The following is a 25,742-nucleotide window of genomic DNA, read 5'->3' on the forward strand; positions in this document are numbered from 1 at the left end:
AGAAATGTATAGGATTCGCTCAAATTTTGGAAACCTTTTCCGAGGCCCGGAGGGCGTAGATATTAAACATTTTGTATTTTTACCAATTTCCACTAACTAAAAATGAGATTGTTTCATACAGAGTATTGCTTTACTGGTGTTTTAGGGGCAAAACTAAACCGATTTTGAATATCGGGGTATGAAAACACATCTACGTGATTCAAGGAATTCGATGTTGAGAACATTTTGTGAATTACCTTTACAATAAATGAACTATTTCTCAAAAATCAATATATTAGTTCACTTCAAAGACAAAATAATGTGTTGATAGAGAAACAGTGAGTTCTAGTATTTATTCCTTGGATTAGGCATTGCGTTCAATCATGAGGTAAATGTTGGATGGTATATCAATACACAGATCAACAAGTTATTCACCTAGTAGTGAGATAAAAGATTTCTCATATAATTATACTCGTGGCGTCACCGAAAGCAACTGTATGTTTGAAGCCCAAAAATCTAGCGAAAATTTAGCTCTTTTCCTTTTACTGCTCACATTAATTATGACAAGAATGAAAGAAATCAATATATAATAATATACCTATAAAAATAATGTCACTGCATTAACCATCATTTGTCATTCCTCACACGACCCCCCCCCCCCTCCCACCCATCTTTCTCTCTTTCGCTCTCTCTCTTTCTCTCTCTGTCTCTCTTCTATCGCATCTATCTAGCTATTTCTGTATCCATTTCTAAGTTGTGTGATAAGATCTTCTGCCAAACTGAAATATTTATTAATTGTAATTGCGAAGGTTTGAGAAAACAAAACTATTTTTTGTCTGCTGCTACATCAACTCAATTTTAATTCAATTATATTCAAAGCCTTTATCTACACTATAATTAAGGAAATTCAAGGCTATATCAGAAAAATATTTGGCTTAACTGGGTAATATGAAAGTTTGACGATGAAAATTTTCAAAATAGACATTCCACTATTCGTACCTCTATTGAATTTTGAATGAAATATATGCTCAAAGACTGAAAGCTGAAGTCAGCAGGATTGGTCTTGCCATCAACGTTTCGAAGACAAAATACATGAGAGGAAGAGGTTCTAGAGACGACAATGTAAACCTCCCACCTGAGTTAGGATTGACGGTGACGAAATCGAGATGGTCGACGAATTCATGTATTTAGGCTCACTGGTAACCGACGACAATGATAACAGCAGAGAAATTCAGAGACGGATCTTGGCGGGAAATCGTGCCTACTTTGGACTCCGGAGGACGCTCCGGTCGAACAAAATTCGCCGCCGCACGAAGTTGATTATCTACAAGACGCTGATTAAATCGGTGCTCCTCTACGGCCATGACATCTGGACTATGCTCGTGGAGGACCAACACGCTCTTGGAGTTTTCGAACGAAATGTGTTGCAGATGGAAGACGGAACGTTGCGCAGGCGAATGAACTATGAGTTATATCAGCTGCACATTCGTTGTATTGGTACGAACTTTCATGAAAAAAACGGATCAAAGACCAAAAATATCCACAAATCAGATCCAGGAAAAGAAGTCTCCCAAAGTACCCACTCTCGATGGGGGATGCAATTGCAATGTGTCTTCTAACTTATCGTCGTCCATATCTGGATATACTGAGTAGTTTGAACCATTTCTTTTTCACAGTATTGGTCTGTATAGGACTGTATTAATCCATATTTCCTGCACGAGAATTCCGAACGAAACAATATGAAAGCTATAAGGATGAATGGAAAGAGACTGCATTGCAATCAACTGAATGCACGGCTTTTATGCTATCGACATGGCCTAGACATTTCACACTATTTACTTCGATGCAAATAAAAATTTTGAAATATCTACCTGTCTCATTCACGAATCGCATTCTCCCTGTCGTTCTCTGTTCAAGGGGAATGAAAGCACATGTGACCTTGTCTCACTTTACTATATTCAATTGCGTGTTAAAATACTGGACCAGTAAATTCTATTCTGTACATAAATCTTTTTTTCGGGAACATAAGCATAAGCGTAAGAGATCGCCCGTAGTTGCTACTCCGTTATTGACCAGAACCAAATTAGGTTGCAAAGTGTTCATTGGAACAACATGCTTGGGAATAACATGATGAGCCACATTGTACAATCTATTCTGATCCCTGCATGCTGATCAATACCGACGCCGGCCACATCCGAATGCAGATCTTCTGGGAAAGGAAGGAATGTTAGTCCGATACATGTTGCTACTAGAAACCGAGGAATCCTCTGCATCTCCTCATGTATCAGGGGATGGGAATAGTTGTTAGTAAGTGTGCCAATAGCGTTATCATGTAATAATTGCTCTGGGCAGCCGGCTGCCGGGAATTTGGGAAATTTATCATTTGTTGTATTAATACGATTAGCAAAATAAGCACCTTGAACTCCGGATAGCCGGCTATAAGGAGCACTGCTTATATTTTTGCCTTTCTCATATAAAGAAAGGCTATGCAATCACTGTAAAAATCGACTGTTTAACCGAGGCCCGGAGGGCCGAGTGTCATACACCATTCGATTCAGTTCGTCGAGATCGGCAAATGTCTGTGTGTATGTGTGTGTGTCATTTAAACTCACACAATTTTCTCAGAGATGGCTAAACCGATTTTCGTAAACTTAGTTTCATCTGAAAGGTATAACGCTCCCATAAGCTGCTATTGAATTTTTAGTTGATCCGACTTCCGGTTCCGGAGTTACGGGTTGAAGAGTGCGGTCGTACAGCAAATTCCCATATAAACTGGTACCACCATGATGTTCAAATGATGCAAAACATATTAAAATTGATGTAACATTACTCTAGTTTGCGGATCTGGATCACTAATGACGCCCCCGGGGTACCCGCCATGTTCCTAAGCTAATATAACACCCATTCCACAACGAATTCTTTACCGATTTTTACAAACTTGATCTCAAATGAAAGATACAGTAATGCCATTGACTGCTGCTGAATTTTATTCGGTTCTGACTCTTGCTTCCGGAGTTACAGGGGTGTTAGTAAGGATACACTGGAATTTCCCATATAAATCGGTACAATCGTAATACCTCAGAGGCTAGAAACTATTGAAATGGTCACCAAATTACTTCTAATCGCAGATCTAGATCACTGATTGCCAATCAAACATTCTTTGAATATATTGTCCACTATCGACGATTACGGAAGTCCGGAATTCCGGGCATACTCCACAATTAAAGTCACATCGGTTCATCGGTCATGACTGAACCGACTTTCTCAAACCAAGTCTCAAATGGAAGGCAAAATATGCAATTGAGTATTGCGTCGACGCCCCCCCCCCCCTTGCCCTTACATCTCCCTCCTTCATCACCCCTCCTCTTGGACTACCCTCACGCATTTCCTTCATCCACCCCGTATACCGAAATAAGATGAAGGATTTCTGACGCATCCTCCACTCCCACTCTACTAACCCCCATTCCCTACACGCTCAAACCCATTCCACCAACCTTTCCAAATTATAATCAGATGAAGATAACATTGAACTCATGCTGATTAAGCTAATTAAATATTATTCTTTTGCCTTTTTCATATAGAAAGATTCTGCTATTACTCCAAAAACCGACTATCTAACCGAGGCCCGGAGGGCCGAGTCTCATAACATTCGACTCAGTTCGCCGAGATCGCAAAATATCTGTGTGTATGTATGTATGTATGTTTGTATGTATGTATGGATGTATATATGTGTGTATGTGTGTGTATGTGCGGATTTGTTAACAAAATCTACACATCGGTTTCTCGGAGATGGCTGAACCGATTTTTACAAACTAAGATTCACATGAAAGGTATAATATTCCCATAGGTTGCTATTGAATTTCATTTTCAACCGACGTCTTGTTCCGGATTACAAGTTGAAGAGCATGGTTACAAAACAAAATTTGTTGATTTGTCCACATCCGTTTCTCGGAATTTTCTGAACCGATTTTGACAAACTTGATTTTAAATGAAAGGTCAATCAGCTGCTGTTGAAATTTGTGTGGATCCGAGTTCTGGTTCCTGAATTACAGGGTGATACATACGATCACGCAGCAAATCCCGATTCTAACGAATTCTGCGATGAATGTAAAAAGGTGAAATTTTTTCCAAAATGTAAACACAACTGTTGAATTTGTAGATCTAGGTCACCAACAGTCATTCAAGGTCTCTTTGGCCACCATCGACGTATCCGGAAGCATCCAAATTCAGAATAACGGTTATATTGGTTTCTCGAAAATGGCTAGACCGATTTGATCAACTTAGTCTCAAATGAAAGGTGTTGCGTTCCCGGAAACTGATATTAAATTCCATCTCCATCCGACTTCCGGCTCCGGAGTTACGGGTTGTGGAGTGCGATCACATAGAAAACTCCGATTCAAACCGATATTTCAGTTCAATATTACCTTAGCTGTTTTTTCTTTTACAAAATTTTGGAACTCGTATAATGATTTATTTTCCTGTATATAGTTGTCATGTGATGTATAATAATAAAATGTAATATATGCATTTAAAAGCTTTTAATGAATATAAACAACGCACACATTCTCGTGATTCATGATTGAGAAAGGCACGATTGCACCGCTAGGTGGATTAAAATAGGTTTTTTATAATATTCAATCACACAACGATTTTTTTCGTGGTTTCTATCGTGTCGGTGCTGATTTTACCCGGCGATCGTTTGAATAAAATGAGGAATCTTATACAGAAGGTTCATCAGAATCTTCCACAGGTATCGCGGAGTTGGCGGTTTGGAAGGGTATAGGGTCTAGGGTTCGCTCCAAGCAAGCGATGCGACCTGTATAGCATAGTTTATTAGGTAGTAGTTCAGTTAGTTTTTGAGAACACGATCGCTCGAAAAAGTAAGATCTATCGAGAGTATCCTATGTTTTCTAAACAAAAGCCATTTCACATCCACACAGCCGATCGTGGGAGTATTGCCTAGAAAAGCTAATCTTGTCTGTGTAATGGGCCGGATCACTATCTATTGCGACATTATTTAGACTAATTTCGCTATTCCTTCTCTACGATATATTTTTTGGGTTGCACACTACCGAGTGATAAAACGTTATACAGACAGAGAGTTATGAACGAAATCAACGAAAGTATTTCCTATTTCTAATAACGGATTGTTTGTGAAATACACGTATACGAACGATTATATCGAACATGGAAGGGAAATACAAAGGATCGTTAACCTGATGCACGGGCTTGTTACCAATAACGGAACTTGAAATTAGATTCATTAAAACAGACGCGGCGAATTATCAGTACGTATTGACCCGCGATCATCGATACTAGTCAAATTAAAGTCTTATTGGCGCTGATTTCCGAACAACTTTTACGGTATTGTTTTCTCGGCTATATCGCATACTCTCATTCTGCTACTATCGGCAGAAGGCTGATAGCTCCTAGTCGTCGCCGGTCTAAGGACCAAATGTCATCAATAGACTTAGACTCACTAAACACTTATTCTTCACTTATTCTTCGTGTTGACATTACTGAAGGTAATTGCCAACCGGTCCCCGATCCCTCTCGCGAATTGTCAATGCTCAAACCTTATACATGATTGAAGTCATCATTCCACTCAAATAAGGCCATGTGTTTTCCCAAAGCACATTGAATGCTCTGTGAATCAGTTCCCCCGTTGGTAAAACAAACCCTAAAGAAACATAAAAATTAGTTTACTCAGTCCAAAGAAAAGTTTGCCGACCGGCAGATACGTGTTCCCTTACAGCACCATCACATCAACGAACACCCAAAATTGACATGCGACAAAATATCTGCAATTCCGAATATAAAAGACTCAAAACCTCTACTCATTTGCAATAAAATAATACAGTAAAAAAACAGTTGAATATCCAAGGCGGCTCATTTTTAAAGATAGCACCGCCGATGAAACACTCAATAAAAATAGGTGACAAGGGACGCGGACGAAATTAGCTGAGCACCGACCGGCTGGTTTGCCACTTATTTTTCGGGCGAAGAATTTTGGGCGACACCTGGTAGTCGCTAGTCGCTGGTGAAACGCCAATTATTTGAATGTCAATTTTTCTTATTGCCATATTTTTTCACTTTTCGGATCAAATTTTTTTCTCTGAAAAACCATTTTTCACTATTTTTACAATGTACACTGTGTTTTTAGATGTTTTCTAAACACTTTTATTGTCCTTGCATCGGGAATCGACGGCCCGTAATGCGAGGAAAAGATATTTTTTCATTTGCCGGAATTCAATTTTCACAAACTGTCACCACTCGCGTCTGTCGAAAATATGCCGAAAAATGCTTTTATAAACCACTTCACTTTGTATAATTGTTAAATTACACCGTTATTAACACTTTTGATAACCGGGAGACAGTAAACTGTGCCAAAAATGATGAAAATTAACCGACTCGATACACACTCGAATCCCCAAATCGGGTTTTTATAATTTTGGGGAAAAAAACCAAGGTTTTTTCCCGGTTAAAACGGTTTTTTCGCGGGAAGATTGGGTTTTTTGCCATTTTTGATATTTTAGTAACTGAACATTAATGTATTGTTATCCAAACATTTTTATTTTAATTATGAGCATTATTGTCATAAAGTTTTGCATGTAGGGTGATGAGCCCATTATCGCTATGTTTCTATTATCACGCTACCCATTTGAAGCCGTTGATTAGAGCAGTGTCTGCCATCTTTATTTAACGCATTGAGTCAAATGGTAGCGCAACAATAGGGGCACTCGATTCGTGTTTTCGTTGCGCTCAAACACGAGAATTTTACTGTTTTCAGCGCATGTATGTTATTATCTTGGTACTTAACAGCGAAGCAAAGCTGTTGATGCCAATTTGTACGTATTCCATTGTTTGTAGGCCGTGTAATTAATGATTCAGTGAGGCGCCCTCCTTAGTATGGTGAAAATAGGCACTTCACTCTATATCAATTCTAAATGGTTTTCCTCGATTGAATTATGGTTATAGCGGTGATCCAACATTTCTTTATAAATATTGTGGTTAAATAAGTGATAAAACTTTTCAACACGTTTTGGGCTAAGTCGATTACGTTTCTTACTGTGAATCCACCTAAACGTACTCTAAATCTTTTTTTCGGGAACATGTGACCAAAAAGTAAACTTCGAATTCCAAAGCAAATTGAACGTTCCAGGTTCCTGATAAATAATTAAGATCCAACAATAAAGTAGAAACACCAGATAATCTTAAAACGACGCCGTCAAGTCAATGCTTCTTTATGCATGAAAACAAAAAGAATAAAACCAAAAAAAGATGGAAGCCCTGGAAAGGCCATTGCATATTTATTAGGCTTTTCTCAGAAGATGAGATTTTCAAAACATTTCAAAACTTTTTGATGCAATGGTTCTCAAATTCGTACAATCCGCTTTATTCATTTTCTTAATTCAAAAATGTTTTGAAGTAGAATACTTCTAACATTTCAATATAGGGGTCCCGTTTCAAAATTTTCTGCCAGAATTTTACCCGATTTTTTAAACGTGAATATCACCTTTGTGCTGAATGAAAAAAAAGATTATTACACTATCTGATTGGAAATATGTACAACAATTTGGTATCCAATTCGGTAGTATGTACAATTACTAAAAATAGCGGAAATAATGGAGTTTATGAAAGTAGTAATTATCTGATCCATGATTGGTTGGTACAATTCGCTCAAAAAGCAAGCGCTGCTGGGACTGCCTCTTTTTCATCGAAGGAAACTGTGACGCGTATAAAAAGAGAACACGAGAAAAAATCGTTAGTTTGTGTTCTGACGTTGTAAGCGTAGCAGCTGCTACGTTTCATGCCAGCTCACACTTTTCGATAATTGGTAATAGATACCATGACTGCCGCCAGGCGCTGATGATTCTAATCATGAAATGACGTGACAATTTTTCTATTTCAATATAACACTATTGAAAAACAAGCAAAAATGAACAGATCTCGAAAACGTGAAAACTCCCATACATCATTCAATCTATCGGCAGAGCCGATAATAGGGAGCAGGTTAGTGATTCAAACGAACACGAAAAGTTATAAATAAATGTGCCGCGTGCCTGTTTGAATCAGTTGTTGCTCTTTTTCCAGGTAAGTAACATCGTGCCTATAGCGTCTCGTACGACAGATTTGAGCACCCAGCACACTACGTTTCTATGAATGACGTCAACATCGACTATTTAAAGAATATCATTCCTTGAGCGACTTCATTCTCCCGTCAAACGTCGGGCCGTAAAGAATAGCAGTAGCAGTCATGCATGTTGACAATGCGCTGCGATTAGTGCTGCATTTGATCACTGCTACCGCTGTGGGTGACCCGAGGTAAATAGCGCGCGGCTGGAAGAGTTGGCAAACCTCAGTTGAAGCTGGCTAATTGTTCCATTCTGCATGTTATTATTGTTAAATTAAAAGCCTTTGTAAGGGCTATAACAATAACAAACAATATAGAACGAATTGGAATATTTCCAATCATTGACAGCGATAATCCAATTGCGCAGTTTATATTCCTTATTTGTTGCTTGCGCGTATATTGACAATCTGAAATTTGCAACAATCTGTTATTTGTTTAAATTTATCCTTCCGAAACAATACAAAAATGTGCAACTACTTAAAGTACATTTTCAGATTGAAATTAGCGAAAACCTGTGATTTATTAAAAATAGTCTTTCAGAAACATAATCCAAAATTCTGCAATGTTTCAGAAAATTGGAGGATGTGGCAACACTGCCAGCTAGCAAAGCCGTACCAAAAAGAATCCGCAAATATTTTTTCGTTATTCTGCATGAAGGCAGTCCTACCCTCATCAGTGCGAAAGTGATAAAAGCCGGAAAGAATGTTTCTTTTCATTTCGAAATATTTATCTGATGTAAGTAACGTGCAGCTGGAAGAGACGGCAAACCTTTTTTGCAGCTAATTGTTCCATTCTGCATTTTATTTTTGTTAAATTAAAAGCCCTTAGTTAGTTTAATATTTTTCATTCCATAAAACGCGTGTTTGTGTATCCCACAAATAGTCCTTTTCAGGATTCCACCAATGGTCCTTTTCAGGACCCCACATACAAAACAGTTAAGGTTGGACAGGGAAAGGGTAAAATTCGCAAACGAAAAAAGCAGTTTTTTCCACACCGTATGTCAAATCTTCATAAGAATCAATCAGCAGTACTGTAACAACATTCTACATACGCTGATTAATTTTAATGAAGATCTGACATACGGTGTGGAAAAAAACTGCTTTTTCGTTTGCGAATTTTGCGCATTATCTGTCCAACCTTAATTTGAATAATTCCCTTAAAATCGTTCTTTTTAGGACCCCAAATATAGAACATTTCAGAGTTAATGTTAATTAAACCACCGAATATATAAAGATACATATATTAAACTTTCTTCGTTTACGAATAATTTGATTTATGACCAGTTATTTTTCTATCGTGCTTGCAAACATTTGATTTGATAGCAGGTATTTAAAGATAGATGTAAGGTTTTGTTTGTGAGCATCATTAATTTATGTTCCCATTTCATGGATTTGAATGAAGCTTTTTTAAAACTTGAATTTATCACACTATAGGTTATCGATTTTAATTTATAAAATTCAACAATTATCTCTAGTGAAGAATAGCGTGCCTGTGTGTAGTTCTGAAACAGTGGATGGCATTAAGGGGTTTTAATTTGGCCACGGATAATATTGCTTGCTCATAAAACTGGCTGCATTTCAATGTCATCGTGGTTGTGTCTTGTACACAGTACTTATTTCTTTTTCAGTGCTGAATAAATGGATTGGCGATGGGGTGGTTTGGTGCGAGAACCGCGCTCTTTTGCTCTTTAAATTATATGTGGCGTCAGGTGCTTGTACAGATAAATTCACCACGGCGCGCGTTCCAGTGTGCACCGTGGTGAATTTATCTGTGTATTTGTTTCTTCCGGCAAGCTGTAATGCGTACTGGTTCTTTCGTTGTGTAAAGGAGATGGTGTTGGCTTAGGGACCATCCATAAATGACGAAGCATTATATGGGGGAGGGGGGAGTTTTGTATTTTGTGATGACGTGTGACGACAGGGGGGGGGGGGAGGGGGTCATATCATGCTACGTAGCTTTTTTAAAGGGGAAGAGGGGTTGACCTGATGTCATGACAATCTTACCCGTTTCATCTAACTAACATAGTTTTTGATTTTTTTAGATTTTTCACAGGGACAACGAGGGGGGTGAGAGTTACCGTCAAGCTACGTAATTATCAGGGGGGTATATAGAATTTTGTGACGAAATGCTACGATGGGGGAGGGGGGTGTTAAAAATCACTCAAAAAATGCTACGTCATTTATGGATCATCCCTTATTGGATACTGATAATATGATTTTCTGTTCATGATTTGATACGAGTCGGAAAGTTTATTTACGAGTTTATAGAGCATTTTTTGCACTACCAGAGGAAATTTAAAATACTTGGTCCTCGGAGCAAAGTGAGAAAAAGTTTTACGTATCATCATGTTATAAACTCAGTTAAATAACAAATAATTGTATCCACATTGAGCCCGGCTTATTTTGTGTGCGGCTAAATGACGCAATGTGCTTTTTACTTATTTTGTTTGCGAATATCGCGGCTACACAAATGAAAAGCTCCATTATTGTGAAAACTCCACTCTAAGATACCTGCTTGGTTAAGGTTCGAGCATATTATTATTCATGAAAACATGGGGTAAAACGCGCCTCCTAAGGAAATATGATCATAGTTTAGCTATAGAACATTAATTGGGAGTTTATTCTTTTTGTGCATTTTACTCATATCATTCATTTAACTTATTTTATTCATTATTTTCATTGTATGCATTTTATTATTTTTTTCCAGTTTATTCATTTTGTTCAGTTTCCTCATTTTAATAATCTGACTACTTTTTCAGTTTTAATCATTTCATCCAAATAATTTATTTGATTCAATTTATTTCTTTATATTAATTTATAACCTTTTACCATTGTTCAATTTTTCATTTTAATCAATGCATTTACCAGTTTTCTTTTTATTCATTTTATCACTTCAGCTCATTTTGTTTATTTGATTCGTTTGTTTTATTTATGCATTTCATTTATTTTTTACTTTATTCATTTTGTTCATCCATTCTTTTTATTCATTTGATCCATTTCATTAATTTGATTCATTGTATTCACTGGATGAATTAAATCAATTTGATTAATTTGATTCATTTGATTCTTATGATTCATGTGATTCATGTGATTCATTTGATTCATATGATTCATTTAATTCATTTGATTCATTTGAGTCATTTGATTCATTTGATTCATTTGATTCGTGTGATTCATTTGATTCATATGATTCATATGATTGATTTGATTCATTTAATTCATTTGATTCATTTGATTCATTTGATTCATTTGATTATTTTATTTATTTATTTATTGAAAGGCTTTAACCCAATGGTCATTCGCCTTTGAAATTTCGATAATAACCTAACATAATTATAATATTGTTCGTGGTTTGTAGCACAAGTGACACCTTTACAGCTGGTCGAATAATCCCGCGTCCTTCAGAAAGGCCAGTAATATTTCTTCTCGGGCGGGGTCGTTTCCAAGGATCTCTCTAATGGAGAGCGGTAGTTTGTGGTGCTGCCTTAGGTCGGCTAACTCTGGACAGTTCACCAGAAGGTGTTCCACAGTGATTCGGGTACCACATGTAACGCATGTTGGTGGGGGAACACGCGATACGGCGTGAGCATGTGAGACTTTCGTATGCCCTACTCTGAGCCGCGACAGTACTCGTTGTTCCCTCCTATCAGTCCGGTCTGTCCAGCGGTCGGGTGAGCCTTTGATTCGCTGAAAGTGTCCGGTGCTGCCACACCAGTGGCGTTCGAAAGCTTCGTTAATCCCTGACTTCAGCTGGCCCAAAATATCTGCGGTCGGGACGAGTCGAGTGAGACGTCGGCTAGTGTGTCTTCCCCTGGCCGCCAGGCGATCAGCCTTTTCATTACCGTCGATGCTGCAGTGACCGGGGACCCAACAACATTCATTTGATCTCCATTGTATTCAATGCATACATTAAAATAAATTGATTCATTTAATTCATTTGATTCATTTGATTCATTTGATTCATTTGATTCATTTGATTCATTTGATTCATTTGATTCATTTGATTCATTTGATTCATTTGATTCATTTGATTCATTTGATTCATTTGATTCATTTGATTCATTTGATTCATTTGATTCATTTGATTCATTTGATTCATTTGATTCATTTGATTCATTTGATTCATTTGATTCATTTGATTCATTTGATTCATTTGATTCATTTGATTCATTTGATTCATTTGATTCATTTGATTCATTTGATTCATTTGATTCATTTGATTCATTTGATTCATTTGATTCATTTGATTTATTTGATTCATTTGATTCGTTTAATTCATTTGATTCATTTGATTCATTTGATTCATTTGATTCGTGTGATTCATTTGATTCATATGATTCGTTTGATTCGTTTGATTCGTTTGATTCATTTGATTCATTGGATTCATTTGATTCATTTGATTCATTTGATTCATTTGATTAATTTGATTCATTTGATTCGTTTGATTCATTTAATTCATATCTTTAATTTTAATCATTTGAATCATTTCGTTTTATTTCATTCAATTTGTTAGTATGAGTCAATTTTTTCTATTAATCTTATAACTATTTCTAAATATAATCTTAATTTTTATTTAATAACCTAATCTAATTTGATTCGTGTATATTGTAATTTTGGTTTACATTAATTTTTCTACTCATTTCATGAATTTAAAAACCTATTATTTCATTTTTTGCTTTACTTTTTTATTTCGTTCGTTTTGTTGATTTCTATGATTTATTCAATTCATTCGAGATTTTATTCATGCAAGACTAGAAACTGTTTTCAACCCACCTCTAGTTGGGTGCCTACTTCTCGTGAGTTCTGCAAACTAATCCAATAGTGAAATGCGTAAGAATTTTCTCATCTCACTGCAAGGTGGATTAAATCGGTTTTTTTAATCGCGAGCGTTCATAAAATTTATGAAAAAGTTGCGAACACAGCATCATCCGGGCATTGCTGCTTTGTAATTTTTATGAATTCCTCTTTTCATTCAAATTGTTTAATGGTGTAAGTATTTACTCAACTAGAAAAAAAAACTTGGTTTAGTGTATCATCGAGGTATAAGTAACTAGTTCTGAATAAATCTTTTAATTGCTTTCTCGGCTGTGAGATATAACATGAGTATTGAAAAAGGTTGTACCCCGCGTGTTTGACTGCGCACATACACAAGCGCTAAACAGGAAAATCATTGAAATCTGGTTTTTATGGAAGCGTTTTCGTGGGATTTTATTTTTTTCTATTCTTGGAGCTGTTTGAGGGTTTTTCGTTTTTATATTACTAATCAACTGATTTCGACAATTTTCTTTATCATTATTCCAGAGAGCGAGTAAAGGCGCTATAACCTTGGCTTTATAGGCAGGGCAGGTCTAATAACCTCTGCCCCAACCCAGGAACGTAGGACCAAAGGAGTGACAGTAACCCTCTTAGCCAAGTCACTCCCAACGATTTACCAAACCCCTATCAAATTGAAACGGTTGTTCACGTTTGTTCCTTTTTCGAGATTCAAAATGATTCGTTGATCAAATTCTTCATTAAATGAATAATTTGATTGCCGTATTATTTTGAATCATCTTCATTTTGTACGCTGCAAAGTTGGCCTGGCCGCTTTAATGTTTGTGTCACATAGTATATGAACCACAAACATTAATATTGACAAGAAAAATTGTAGGCGAATGTTTGTAATTTTCCAGGATCCCTACATGTATTGGCTGTGTATGTGTAGATTAGACTAGACTAGACATTGCATGCCTCCTGAAGATTCACTGTAGCTAACCAAACTTTCAATATTTTGCGGTGAAAAATTAGGAAAATATTGCTCAAATCTTGCATTATTGACCGAATAGACTCGGTACGGCCAAAAAAAATTTGTGGGCGATATTTTTTCATCATTAAGCAAGAATTAATTTCATCAGTAGATGTGGAACAACAGGCAAACTTTGACGAAGATCGCCCACCTCGTCACCAAATATTCGATTGGTTCCATTTATGTGTCATCGTGAACTCGTCCTATTCTATTCTTTCAGCACTTCGCTTATACCCGAATTTTGATTGATATTGCAAGTAGTGTGTTCCGTAAGCGCAAGATTTGGTGGCTATTTTAGGAAAGAACTGTTCGTCTATCATCCAGGAATGTTGATCCTACTTCAGATGAAGCGATCGCAACTGCAATTTTCAACCTAATTTAATTTTTGACGAATTCATGCAATTCATCAGTATTATATTGTCGTTCGCGTAAAAGTTCTCTATCAAATAAATTCTTGCCATTCCATTTTTGTGCTGGTAAAGCTAAACATAATAAAATTTTAGATCATTATATATATATATATATATATATATATATATATATATATATATATATATATATATATATATATATATATATATATATATATATATATATATATATATATATATATATATATATATATATATATATATATATATATATATATATATATATATATATATATATATATATATATATATATATATATATATATATATATATATATATATATATATATATATATATATATATATATATATATATATATATATATATATATATATATATATATTCAGTGCACCCCCCCCCCCCTCTTTCCTTCCTCGGCTCAGGTAACTACCTTTCTAACATCATGCACAAAATCTGCCCTATGGCCATCTTCTTTATGTCGAAATCGAGTTCGTCGCTAGTAATCGCATTGAATGAATAGATAAGGATTACTTCAGAAACCCCCCCCCCCCTCCCCCTTGCATGGTCCACCCCACCCACCATAGCCACCTCCTTAGTGGAAGAAATACACATGTCAAATACTTTATGGATATAAAAATAATTCTTTAACTCACTGCCCTCCCCCCCCACAAAAACTCAGGTTAACCCCCACACCCTCACAAAACCTTACCATGAACATCTCCTTGGAGAAAGGAATACGTATGTTAAATTTCATCAAGATCGGACTTGTAGTTTAGAAGTAGTTAGCGGACACACATACATACAAACAAATATAGATTTTTATATATTTAGATCTTGTGGAACCAGGGCCGTCGAGAGCCGCGCCGGGCCCCGGGGTTTGAAGTACTGACGGGCCTTACCATATATGACTTCTTATTTCAATATCGATTAGAGAAACTATACGGATGCAACCGTTTCAATTAAACTATTTTTTAGGAAAATATTGTTTATTTGACACGATTCAATGCGTTAGCTTAACAGAGTCGTCAATATTTTAAATAATAGATGGAAAAAATAAAAATAATAAAGGAATATTTGTGGCTGGCCATTAGAATTACTTGCGTCCGATTTGCCATTGCGATTGGAAACCTTTTTTGCGGCATTGCCATACAGTCCATATCGCCATCGTTCATGCTCCCTTGACGCACGTTAATGCTACCATCGTTAATGCTGCCCAGAATCCGAGCGTAGAAAAATTGACATCCCTTTGTGAGCTTGAAAGAGAAACAAAATTCAATTCATGCCCGCCGCGATGAATCGAAGGTTTGTTTGTTTCCCTCGTTCTTCGCTTTTTCGGTACAACGCTATATTCGGTTTCAGGAGCAAACTGAATTTTGTTTCTATACTAGCTCTGAGATCATCAAGCAAAAGTGCACCAGATATAGATTATGCAGTTCAGTTATGCTCGAAAATAAAAAAAAACTGCCTACAAACTGTCCACATAATAACAAATGAATGCTTCGGTCAGTTTGGCAGTGAATTAATGAGGGAAGCATTGAAACTGAATGTTGAATTCAGCAAATTATTCAGAAATAGGCAACTGAATGTGAAATTTCGCGTTACTGATGCTACCTTGTTTCTTGTTGTTGGTACATGTTGTTGATTTTGAGGAACTGGATGCAGCTATTGCAGTTGTCACTATGACCTGAACGAATTTTCTTTATTGGTTTCTGAACATGGTAAAATCGGTTTTGGAATCATGTTACATTTGCGCTGACATTCAGAGAGAAAACATTCTGAATGCGATGACTGTGATCCAACAGCGAAGTCTGCTGTTAGAAAGACTGAGACAGAGAGTTGTGAGAGAAAGAGTTTCGACTTTTGGTGGAAACTAATGGGTAGAATAAGTTTCTAGTTAAATTCCCATATTTTTCTGCATCAAATGTGTACACTGGAACCTCCATTTACGAACCAAGCCAAAGGTTCGTAAATTGAATTAGTTCGTTTTTTGGGATTTAGATCGTAAAAAAAGTTCACTTCACATTCTTATTAAAATTCGTTGGTTGAGTAACATTATCGATTACCCTAACAATATGGGTATTTCCGGAACGGGCTTGACAAGTACATGATGAAAATGGAAATTTAATACCTTTTGAAATCCAGGATGGAGACTTCCGATTGAACAATAATCTCGATAACCTTAACAATTTGGGAATTTTTGAAACGGGCTTGACGAGTAGATGATAGAAATGGTACTTTGGAGCTATTTCGAACAATATCTGTATAAACTATGAGGGTATTTTTAAGCAGGTTGATGAGCGATGCCCTTTTGAAGGCCAATATAGCGTCTTCTGGTTGAGAAAAGTTTTCTATAATCATATCATCCGCATCACAAATCAATATACCTATATCTCTACACAAACCTCTAAGTACCACCCCCTGGTAATTACGTAGCTTGACGGTAATTCCCCCCCCCCCCTTGTCAACGTAAAATTTAAAAAAATAAAAAACGATGTTAGTTATTCCCCTTTAAAAAAGCTACGTCGCATGACCTCCACTACCTCCCTGTCGTCACACATCATCACAAAATACAATACTCCCCCTCCCCCATATAATGCTACGTCATTTATGGATGATCCCTTGTAGAGATGTCTTAACTAGAATTCGCCATCTTAGTTTTCAAAATCGCTTCATTCATAGATTTTCGTCATTTACTCGTCAACCCCATTCCGAAAATATCCAACTTTTATTAGTAACAGTTAGCTAAGAATATGATAAATTGTATACAACTTCATACTGTACACTTTGACAAACACTTGCGATAAATGAAACCAGAATGGTTCAATTGCACTGTTAAATGAATTTAATTGGGTTACGTTCACGTACTTCAGAAAACCATTGGAACGATTGGAACGTAGTTATATAATATATTTGCAGTGTCGACAGAAACAATAAACTTCAACAATTAAATTAAAATAAATTTAATTCAGTTAAAAATGCGGGCCCCCAAAACAGACCCGGGCCCCAGGGTAGTTGCCCCCCCTGACCCCCCCCTCTCGTCGGGCCTGTGTGGAACCAAATAATACCAAACCTAACTTACCTACCGAAACAGGGCTATGACTATATCAACATGCAAACGTAGTAAATAAGTCATCGCAAACCCGTACCCGATGCAATTAGTTTACAAACGCTTTACTACCTCCCAGCGCTTGACTTGCTTACCGACCAAACGCAATAAACGCATGCAATCTCAGGTTACACACGATAGGAACAGTTTTTTTCCGCTTTGCACAGAGCCAACGCTTGCCTCGATGCACAGCGACGCAGCCTAAAAACAATCAATAAATTCAATATTGCAGGATATGCAAGTTTAGTCCTCGCTTCATTTTATGTCTCCTTTTAGTTTTAAGGAAGATTGCAAATGTCAGCAAGCATTTGAACCCGAAAACGGGTATATAAGGAGCACTTGGATAATAAACGACACTCACTTGATTTGGTTTGACCCGACTCGGCAGACGCATGTCCATCCCGACAATCAGCTATTAAGCCATAGAGTTAAGAAATAAGTTGGTTTGTTTTTTTTCATAACCAATTATCACAAATCCAGAAAACTTCTCGTTCCGCAAAGTTTAAACATAGTTCACTTACATGGAATCAAGAACCGTCGTAGGTGGTCAATGTGGTCAATGCGACTTTGGCTAATCATTATTGATCTAGACTGGCTATTCCAATTAATTTTGCACCCATTTTAATAAGTTTTGAGTCATTTTGATATTCTGGTGGTAACAGTACATATGGGAATTTACTGTGTGATCGTACTCTTCAACTCGTAACTCTGGAAACGCAAGTCCGATTAATTAAAAAATCAATAGCGTCCGATGGTAAGGTTGTACCTTTCATTTGGGACTAAGTTTGTGCAAATCTGTCCAGTCATCTCCGAGAAAAATGGGTGAGATTGTTTGACACATACACACATAGGATTGAGAAAACTAACGACTGTTGGTGGAGTTCTTTTTAGGGGTTATGTTCGGCTTCCAGTCTTTGAAATATTTAACAAATGGAATATTAAATATTCCGATTGTTAAATATTTCAAAGACTGGAAGCCGAACATAATTCCTAAAACGAACATACACACATACATGCATACATACACGCATACAGACATTTTCCGATCTCGACGAACTGAGTCGAATGGTATAAGAAACTCGACCCTGCGGGCCTCGGTTGAAAAGTCGAAATTCCGACCGATAGCATAATCTTTCTATACGTGAAAATAAAAACGTAAAATAAAATAATAACTACTCGTGGACACGTTTTAGACGTATAGTGTCTTTGGTAAAGTTGATGCTTGGTATCTATGTGGTTGCAGCATAGTAGTTTTAAACTTGGCCGCTAGGGCTGCGCTTCATCTAACTTAGTAGAATGGTGTCCTCGAAGAAGTTTTAGGCAATGCTATTCTGAGTAACTCGTCTGAAGGTACTAACAATACAGGTACTTTTTTGTTTTGTTTATTTGACACGGCTCAATGCGTTAGCATAACTGAGTCGTGGGTCGCTTTTAATTTTCACAATATGTAAAAAATAAAAGTTAATTTTCTCTAAGGCTATCCATCGGGTCTTGTTGACGCAGCTTGCTGCTGCGTGTTGAGATCCTCTTCCTTGGCGGTGAAACAGCTGGGTTATCTGCCGCAACTAGAGGGTCATTCAGTTCGCTTTCTCTCGCGTTTTCGTTCACGTCCATGTCGTCATCGGTACTGCATTCATATTGCTCACGGTAGGATTTTCTTATTTGTTTTTTTTGTGCTTACGGGTTGCTGTTGTAGATCGGTCTTCATCGGCATCTGATTCATTTTTTGTGGTGTTGGTTTGGAAGCATTTGGTGTAATCGCTGTAATTTTGCTGTTCGTAACGGTAGCGTGTTTAGTGGTACCGAGCTCGATCATTGAGTTAGTGTTTGTTAATGCGCGGTCCGCAGTGGTTGGTTCAACAATTGTGGCTTAGCATATGACGATTGTGTACCGGTATTGGTCGTAGCAGATGGACTTTCTTTAGCAGCCTCCGAGCAAAGTTTTCTGTAGTGTAGCGGTTGATTACAGAACTGGCACGTAGGAATCTGCCCTGGGTGCGTGACCAATGTTCGCTGATTAAATATAACACCTTGTGATTTGCATTGAAAGGTCAGATATGAGGGGATAGGTGTTGTCGGTCGCATTCTCACCACACGAACTCCGTTGCGGAGACCTGGGAAGAAGTTCTTCCAAGTATCGTCCGTAATGGTTTCCACTTCACCGTATTTTGACATGAGTTGTTTGATAACAGCAGGATTAGTACGCGGTACCAAGTCATGTAGTTTAACTTCAATAGTGTCACGGTCTACGTATGTGGGGATGCTGTATGAAATACCATTACTTTCGACAATGTGCTGTAAGTTGTTCTGCGTAGCTAATTATTCTTCTTGTTTAATGTTTTGGAACGTAATCAGTACCTCATGACGTAGATGATGGAATTGCACAGCATTAATTTCTGATATGTTGAGCTTCATGTTTACCTTCAGCAATTGCTCCACTTCAGGGATCGATGGTCTTACCGGACATTTTAGAAAGTCAACAGCAACAGAGTACAGCCGCACCGGGCAATAAACTGGCTTGGTATTGTCAGTCATTGTTTGTTCACATTTCACACACTAGGTAGTAGATATCGAATTTTGTTTTCGCAACTAGACAATGCAGCGTACGGGTAAAATTTGATTGTCTGTCCTGCTAAAGCAGCGGAGCGATTTTTGCTTCTGAACTGCGCAAGATGAGAAACCGAACTGTACAATACAGGTCCTAAAAGTTTTGAGATAATAATGAATAACTTCCATAGTTGATTTTTATCCATAACTCACGCCGCGGCAGTCAAATAGTATATGTGTTTTCTACATTTTTCCTCCTATCACCACTTATTTACCAGCTGTAAAAGTGAACAATATTGCTGAATGTCAGTATTACACACAATTCACGTAATGCTTACTTGGCTCGAGTAGGCTGCGACAGAACTCCAGGTATGGGTCACCTGAGTGGACTGGATCGACCGCTGGGAACTAGTCGAGTATACTGCGACAGAGCCAAGTACGGGTCGTTGGAACGCAGCGAACTGGACGCCACACTTCACCTGGAATCACCGAACTGACCACGACGCCTTACTTATTGGCCCGAGGAAAAAATAGCGAAAACCATAGAAGCATCGGTATCGAGCGAACTTCTTTCGCCCGGGAACGCTCCGTCGGCGAAAGCTAGATTCACCGCTGGGGACTAGACTTAGTAGTTTTACCGCGTCTGCATTTTTTAATCGAATTTAAACCTCCGTTATTGCATTAGGTTTGTCAATTCCTTGTATTTTCCTACGGTGGTCGATATTCATATTCGCATATTCTACAAACAATCCTAAATGAAAAAGAAATACTTTGTTTGATCTACAATACTTGACGCTATCATAACGGTTGCTGGCTGTCCGAAGTTCAAGTTGATTCAGGCGAAATTTACTCTCGATAATTAATTATCGAGAGTAAATTTCGCCAGAATAATAAGTTTAATTATTTTACATAGAACTGTACATATTTATTCTAATCAATCAGTAAACTGATCATACATAAGTGAATAAATAACTTCAAGAAATTATATTCTCATACGCATCGCTTCCTTGAAGCAAATCCTGCCTAAATACCTACCTACCAACTCTACATACCTAATCAGTGGTACTTATGGGAGTGTCGCTGAGTCGGAGCCTTCTGTTAAGTAAGCACCACATCAACACTTCCTTTCTAATCTCCTAAGTTACAGTAAAGATGGTCGAGGCGCGCAATGGTGACTCTCATGTCAAGTTCTCGCTTGGACTGAGATAGTTATTACTCCCAAACATTGTTCCTCGAGTAGTCTGTGTGAGAATGAGAGTCATCAGCCTGCAATCTACGAAGTATAGCGTGCCTACGCAAAGATATTTTTTTATCTTGTTCAAAGTGTTTTTGAACATTTTGCTGATCTCTAAAAAGCGTACTACCCAACGCTACTGAATGTCACAACAGCGTTGCTAAGATATTGCACCGGTGATTGACGCTGCAACATGGTGTTTTGGAAAAGATAGTGCCAATGTCTTTTCTAGATAATGCCAATTTCAAGCTGCACTGGGATCGCACTGTTCAATCGGAACAATTCCTACACCCCAACCTTCCAGATATACTGGTCTATGACAAGGGTCGACGACAAGTCATAATCGACGTCACCGTTTCAGTGGACCATAACCTGGTAGATACTCACGGTGGAGAAATTGCCAGATATCGCCTACTAGTCGTAGCGTTGAAAGAAATGTGGAGGTTAGATTAGGTTTCGGGAATTGTTTATGTTGTGCTTTCACTGAATAAAGTCGTTCCGACAAAGCTACTGGAGGTGCTGAAGCAGTTGAAGTTGTAGAAGGAACTGGCTGCTTTGCAGAAGTCGGTGATAATCGGCACCTGTGCGATCGTCCAAGAGTTTCTGTGGCAGGACGATATACCGGTTTCTGAGGATTAGTTGAGCAACGTTTTAATGTGTATTGTGCACAATTTTGAATAACTTTTGTTATGTACCGATACGTTAATGTAGACCAAATGAATGTTCCTGTAAATACCATAAACACAACTATTTTTGAGCGAATGGAGTAAATCTTAAGTCATTCAATTCGGTACAATGGACGCAGTCGTCGTTCGACTTATCAGACTAACTAGCCAGATATTTTGAAACGAAGTCCCTATATTGATGAATCAAAAGACTTCTAAATTTAAAACAAAAGAAAGGCAAAATCGAAGATGAGCTTCGGAAATGCAGGCTATCTAAAGTGCAAAATTTACTTACCAACCAGTGTCCATGAAATGATTTGATTTATCCAGTTCGACTTGAATCCATTTTTGGCTATGCCGATACAATATAACATGTTGAATATTAAAACCATAACGAAAATAAATTGAGCCGAGCGATAAAAGAAACCCTCATAAGATTTTGCACAAGCAATCAAAATTACAAGGGCCCACAGAAATATCCCTAAAGAACTGTAAATAAAAGTAAAAGTGATAATGTCTGTTATAATAAATAAAAACGATAGCTTACAGCAGTTGAGGATTATTTGAATCCTTTTCTACGGTAGGTATGAGAGGGAATATTGCCAATATGGCATTGCTTAATACAACAAAGAATAACAACCCATTTTGCTTTCTTTTCTTGTAGATTCGCGATGCAATTAAACCAGTTTGCACGATTAGAAATCCACTGATAACTTCGCGTTGAAAAAATGAGGCTACCTGAAAATAGAAGAAAATCCGATTTAATCCACCAATCAGTGAGATGAGACATTTCATACACATTTAACTGTTGTATTATTCATTTGTTTCGCGAATACACGCAAAATTGACAAGCAACTAAATATGAGATAAGCACAGATCGAGTCCTGCACGAAAAACACTTCTAATAAGCTGAATAAATTAAAAAAAATAATACAACAAATAAAAAATTAAAGCAATTTTGAAGCAAAAATAGTTTTTCATGAAATGGATAGAATCAAATTAATAAAAAAAATCAAATTAGCTCAAATGAAAATTAGACAATATTAAAAAAGTTATGAAATTAAGAGAGTAAATTAAATTGTTTCAATCTAACAAATAAAAAAATCTGTTTTAATCCACCTAGTGGTGCAATTGTGCCTTTCTCATTTATCCAAACCTTGGTTTTGTTCAATATAACATTGTTGAAATGTCTATTACATTCTTATTGCACTTGATGATCATATATAACTACACGACTGTCACGAACCTGATAAGCAACATGTCGATACTGACACACTTGAAACAAACAAAAATATAATATTTATATAGCTTAATCAGCGTGAGTTCAATGTTGCCTTCATGTTAACTTCGTGGTGGAGAAGGGAAGGGATATAAATAGTGAGAGGGGGAGGATGCATCGGGAATCATCTAACTTATTGTAGTATACGGGGTGGATGAAGGGAATGCATGTGGGAGGTTGGTCTGAGAGGGTGGATGGTAAGAGAGGGCTGGGGGTTGAGAGGTAGGAGGTGGAGGGGTAGATGGAAGGTTCAACACCGAACTTCATATTATACCTTCCATTTGAGACTAATTGAAATTTGGTGGTCATCACCGAAGTGGCTTTAGATTTGGAATTTGCCCGGAACCCCGGGACTTCCGGATAGTGGACAATACATTCCAATAATTTTTGATTCGTCATCAGTAATCTAGGCCTGCGAATCGAATTAAATTGATGTTCGTTTCAATAGATTTTAAACCTATGAGGTATTACGATTGTACAGGTATATATGAGAAATTCCTATGTGACCGCAATTACCAACCTGTAACTCCGGAATCAAAAGTCAGAACTGAACGAAATTCAATAGCAGTCAATGGGAGTATTATATCTTTCATTTGAAATCAAGTTTGTAAACATCGGTTAAGAGTTTGCTGACAAATAGGTGTGACAATAGCTCGGGAACTTGGCGAGTTCCCAGGGGGCATCAAGATCCGTCATAGGTGACCAATGTGGTCAAAACTACTTTAATTGGTCATTAGTGATCTAGACTCGCAAATCCAAGTAATGTTGAGCGTATTTGAATATGTATTACATTATTCGGATATCATAGGGTTACCAGTTTATATGGGAATTTGCTGTGTGACCCTACTCTTCAACCCGTAACTCCGGAACCGGAAGTCCGACCAACAAAAAATTCAATGCGTCTTATGGGAGCGCTATACCGTTTATTTGAAACTGAGTTTGTGCAAATCAGTTCAGCCGTCTCTGAGAAAATTGAGTGACATTATTTGACACACACATCCATACACAAATACATACACACGCAGACATTTTGCGATCTCGACGAACTGAATCGAACGGGATATGACATTCGGCCCTCCGGGCCTCGACTTGAAAATCGATTTTTGAAGTGATTGCATAGCCTTTCTTTATATGAGAAAGGCAAAAAAACTGACTAAACCGAATTAATAAAGTAATAAATTAATAAAATATATGAACTGGGAAAAATTAACAATTTAAAAAAATGATTAAAATAAATGAAATAATATGAATATGAAATAAAGCCAACAAAAAATTATTGAATTAAATAGATAAATAATATGAATAAAATTAACCCTTTCATATCTAATATTTTTCTAACACATATATGGTTCCAAAACAGTTTTTCTTAAAAGTGTTAGAGTAAAAAAACACGAAAAATTTGTTTTGATCAAGATAGATGCTTATCTAGCAGTGTGAGAAGCTGCTCAATTTCATATATCCTTAATACACATATCCTGCAAAGTTTTCAATAGTTCGATTGGGCAGAAAATAGCCGAAAGCAGTCTACATTGATAAAATTTATCAGTTTTCAACAATATTTCAAGACAACGAAGATATATCAAAATATAATTTTTCACCGATAACTGAAAATGTCTTCGGCAGCACTGCTCCAGTGAAATCCAATCAGAACAATTGCAATAACTTCAGTTCTATGGATATTTCTTGTAACTATTAGCGCTCAAATAAACGGTGATAGTCACAATTATTAGTTTTACTTTTTTGTGAGGATATCTTATCTAAGCCCAAAGTTATAGCTGTTTGAAAACGTGGTTGTTCATAAATAATAAATAGAATGAATAAAATAGACAAAATTTCGTTATTTTGATAAAATGAAAAAAAAATTCTTTCTATATATTTTATAATTTTTGCCTTTCTCATATAGAAAGGTTATGCAATCACCCTGAAAAACGTCAACCTAATCCCTCAGTTCGTCGAGATCGGAAAAAGTCTGTATGTGTGTGTATGTGTCTATGTATGGGTGTGTATGTGTGTGTATGTGTGTGTATGTGTGTGTATGTGTGTGTATGTGTGTGTATGTATGTGCGTATGTGTCAAATAATGTTGCTCATTTTTCTCAGTGATGGCTGGACCGATTTGCCCAAACTTAGTCTCAAATAAAAGGTGCAACCTTCCCATCGGCTGCTATTGAATTTTGGATCGATCGGAATTCTGGTTCCGGAATTACGGGTTTCAGAGTGCGGCCACACAGAAATTTCGCATATAAACTATAGGAAAAATTAAAAATAGAATTTTTATTTTTGATGCTAAATGTGTTCAAGGTGCATGAAACGTCGAGATTTGATGCAAACTCGAAAAAAAATTTGACTACGATTCACTTTTTTGGTTTTTGCCTTTCTCATATAGAAAGGTTATGCAATCACTCTGAAAAACGTCAACCTAATCCAGGCCATTTTTTTTTTCGACTCGCATAAGGTTTCTGAATTTTAACAGGGGCGCAGTTGATGGTTTACGGAGAGGGGTTACACACCCCCCTCTACTGTTCACTCCCCTCCTTTAAAAATCTCTTTAAATCACCCCTCAGACCACCACCCCATCCAGCCCTCATACCCCTCCTTTTCAACCCCATCATCTTTAAACCA

The 25,742-nt window shown here is 37.1% G+C and overlaps 1 protein-coding gene across 1 annotated transcript in view; it reads right to left on the bottom strand.

Moving 5' to 3' along the window:
* Positions 1-25,742, bottom strand: part of LOC131680119 (GPI ethanolamine phosphate transferase 1-like) — a 938,165-nt gene that overhangs the window by 354,697 nt on the left and 557,726 nt on the right. The window contains exons 10-11 of the mRNA XM_058960839.1: positions 22,390-22,580; positions 22,138-22,331 (exon numbers count right to left, since the gene is read on the bottom strand). Coding sequence (XP_058816822.1) covers positions 22,138-22,331; positions 22,390-22,580 — 385 coding nt within the window. The remainder of the gene's footprint in view (positions 1-22,137; positions 22,332-22,389; positions 22,581-25,742) is intronic.

This window comes from Topomyia yanbarensis, chromosome 2 (assembly GCF_030247195.1).
Source record: "Topomyia yanbarensis strain Yona2022 chromosome 2, ASM3024719v1, whole genome shotgun sequence".
Taxonomy (NCBI): domain Eukaryota; kingdom Metazoa; phylum Arthropoda; class Insecta; order Diptera; family Culicidae; genus Topomyia; species Topomyia yanbarensis.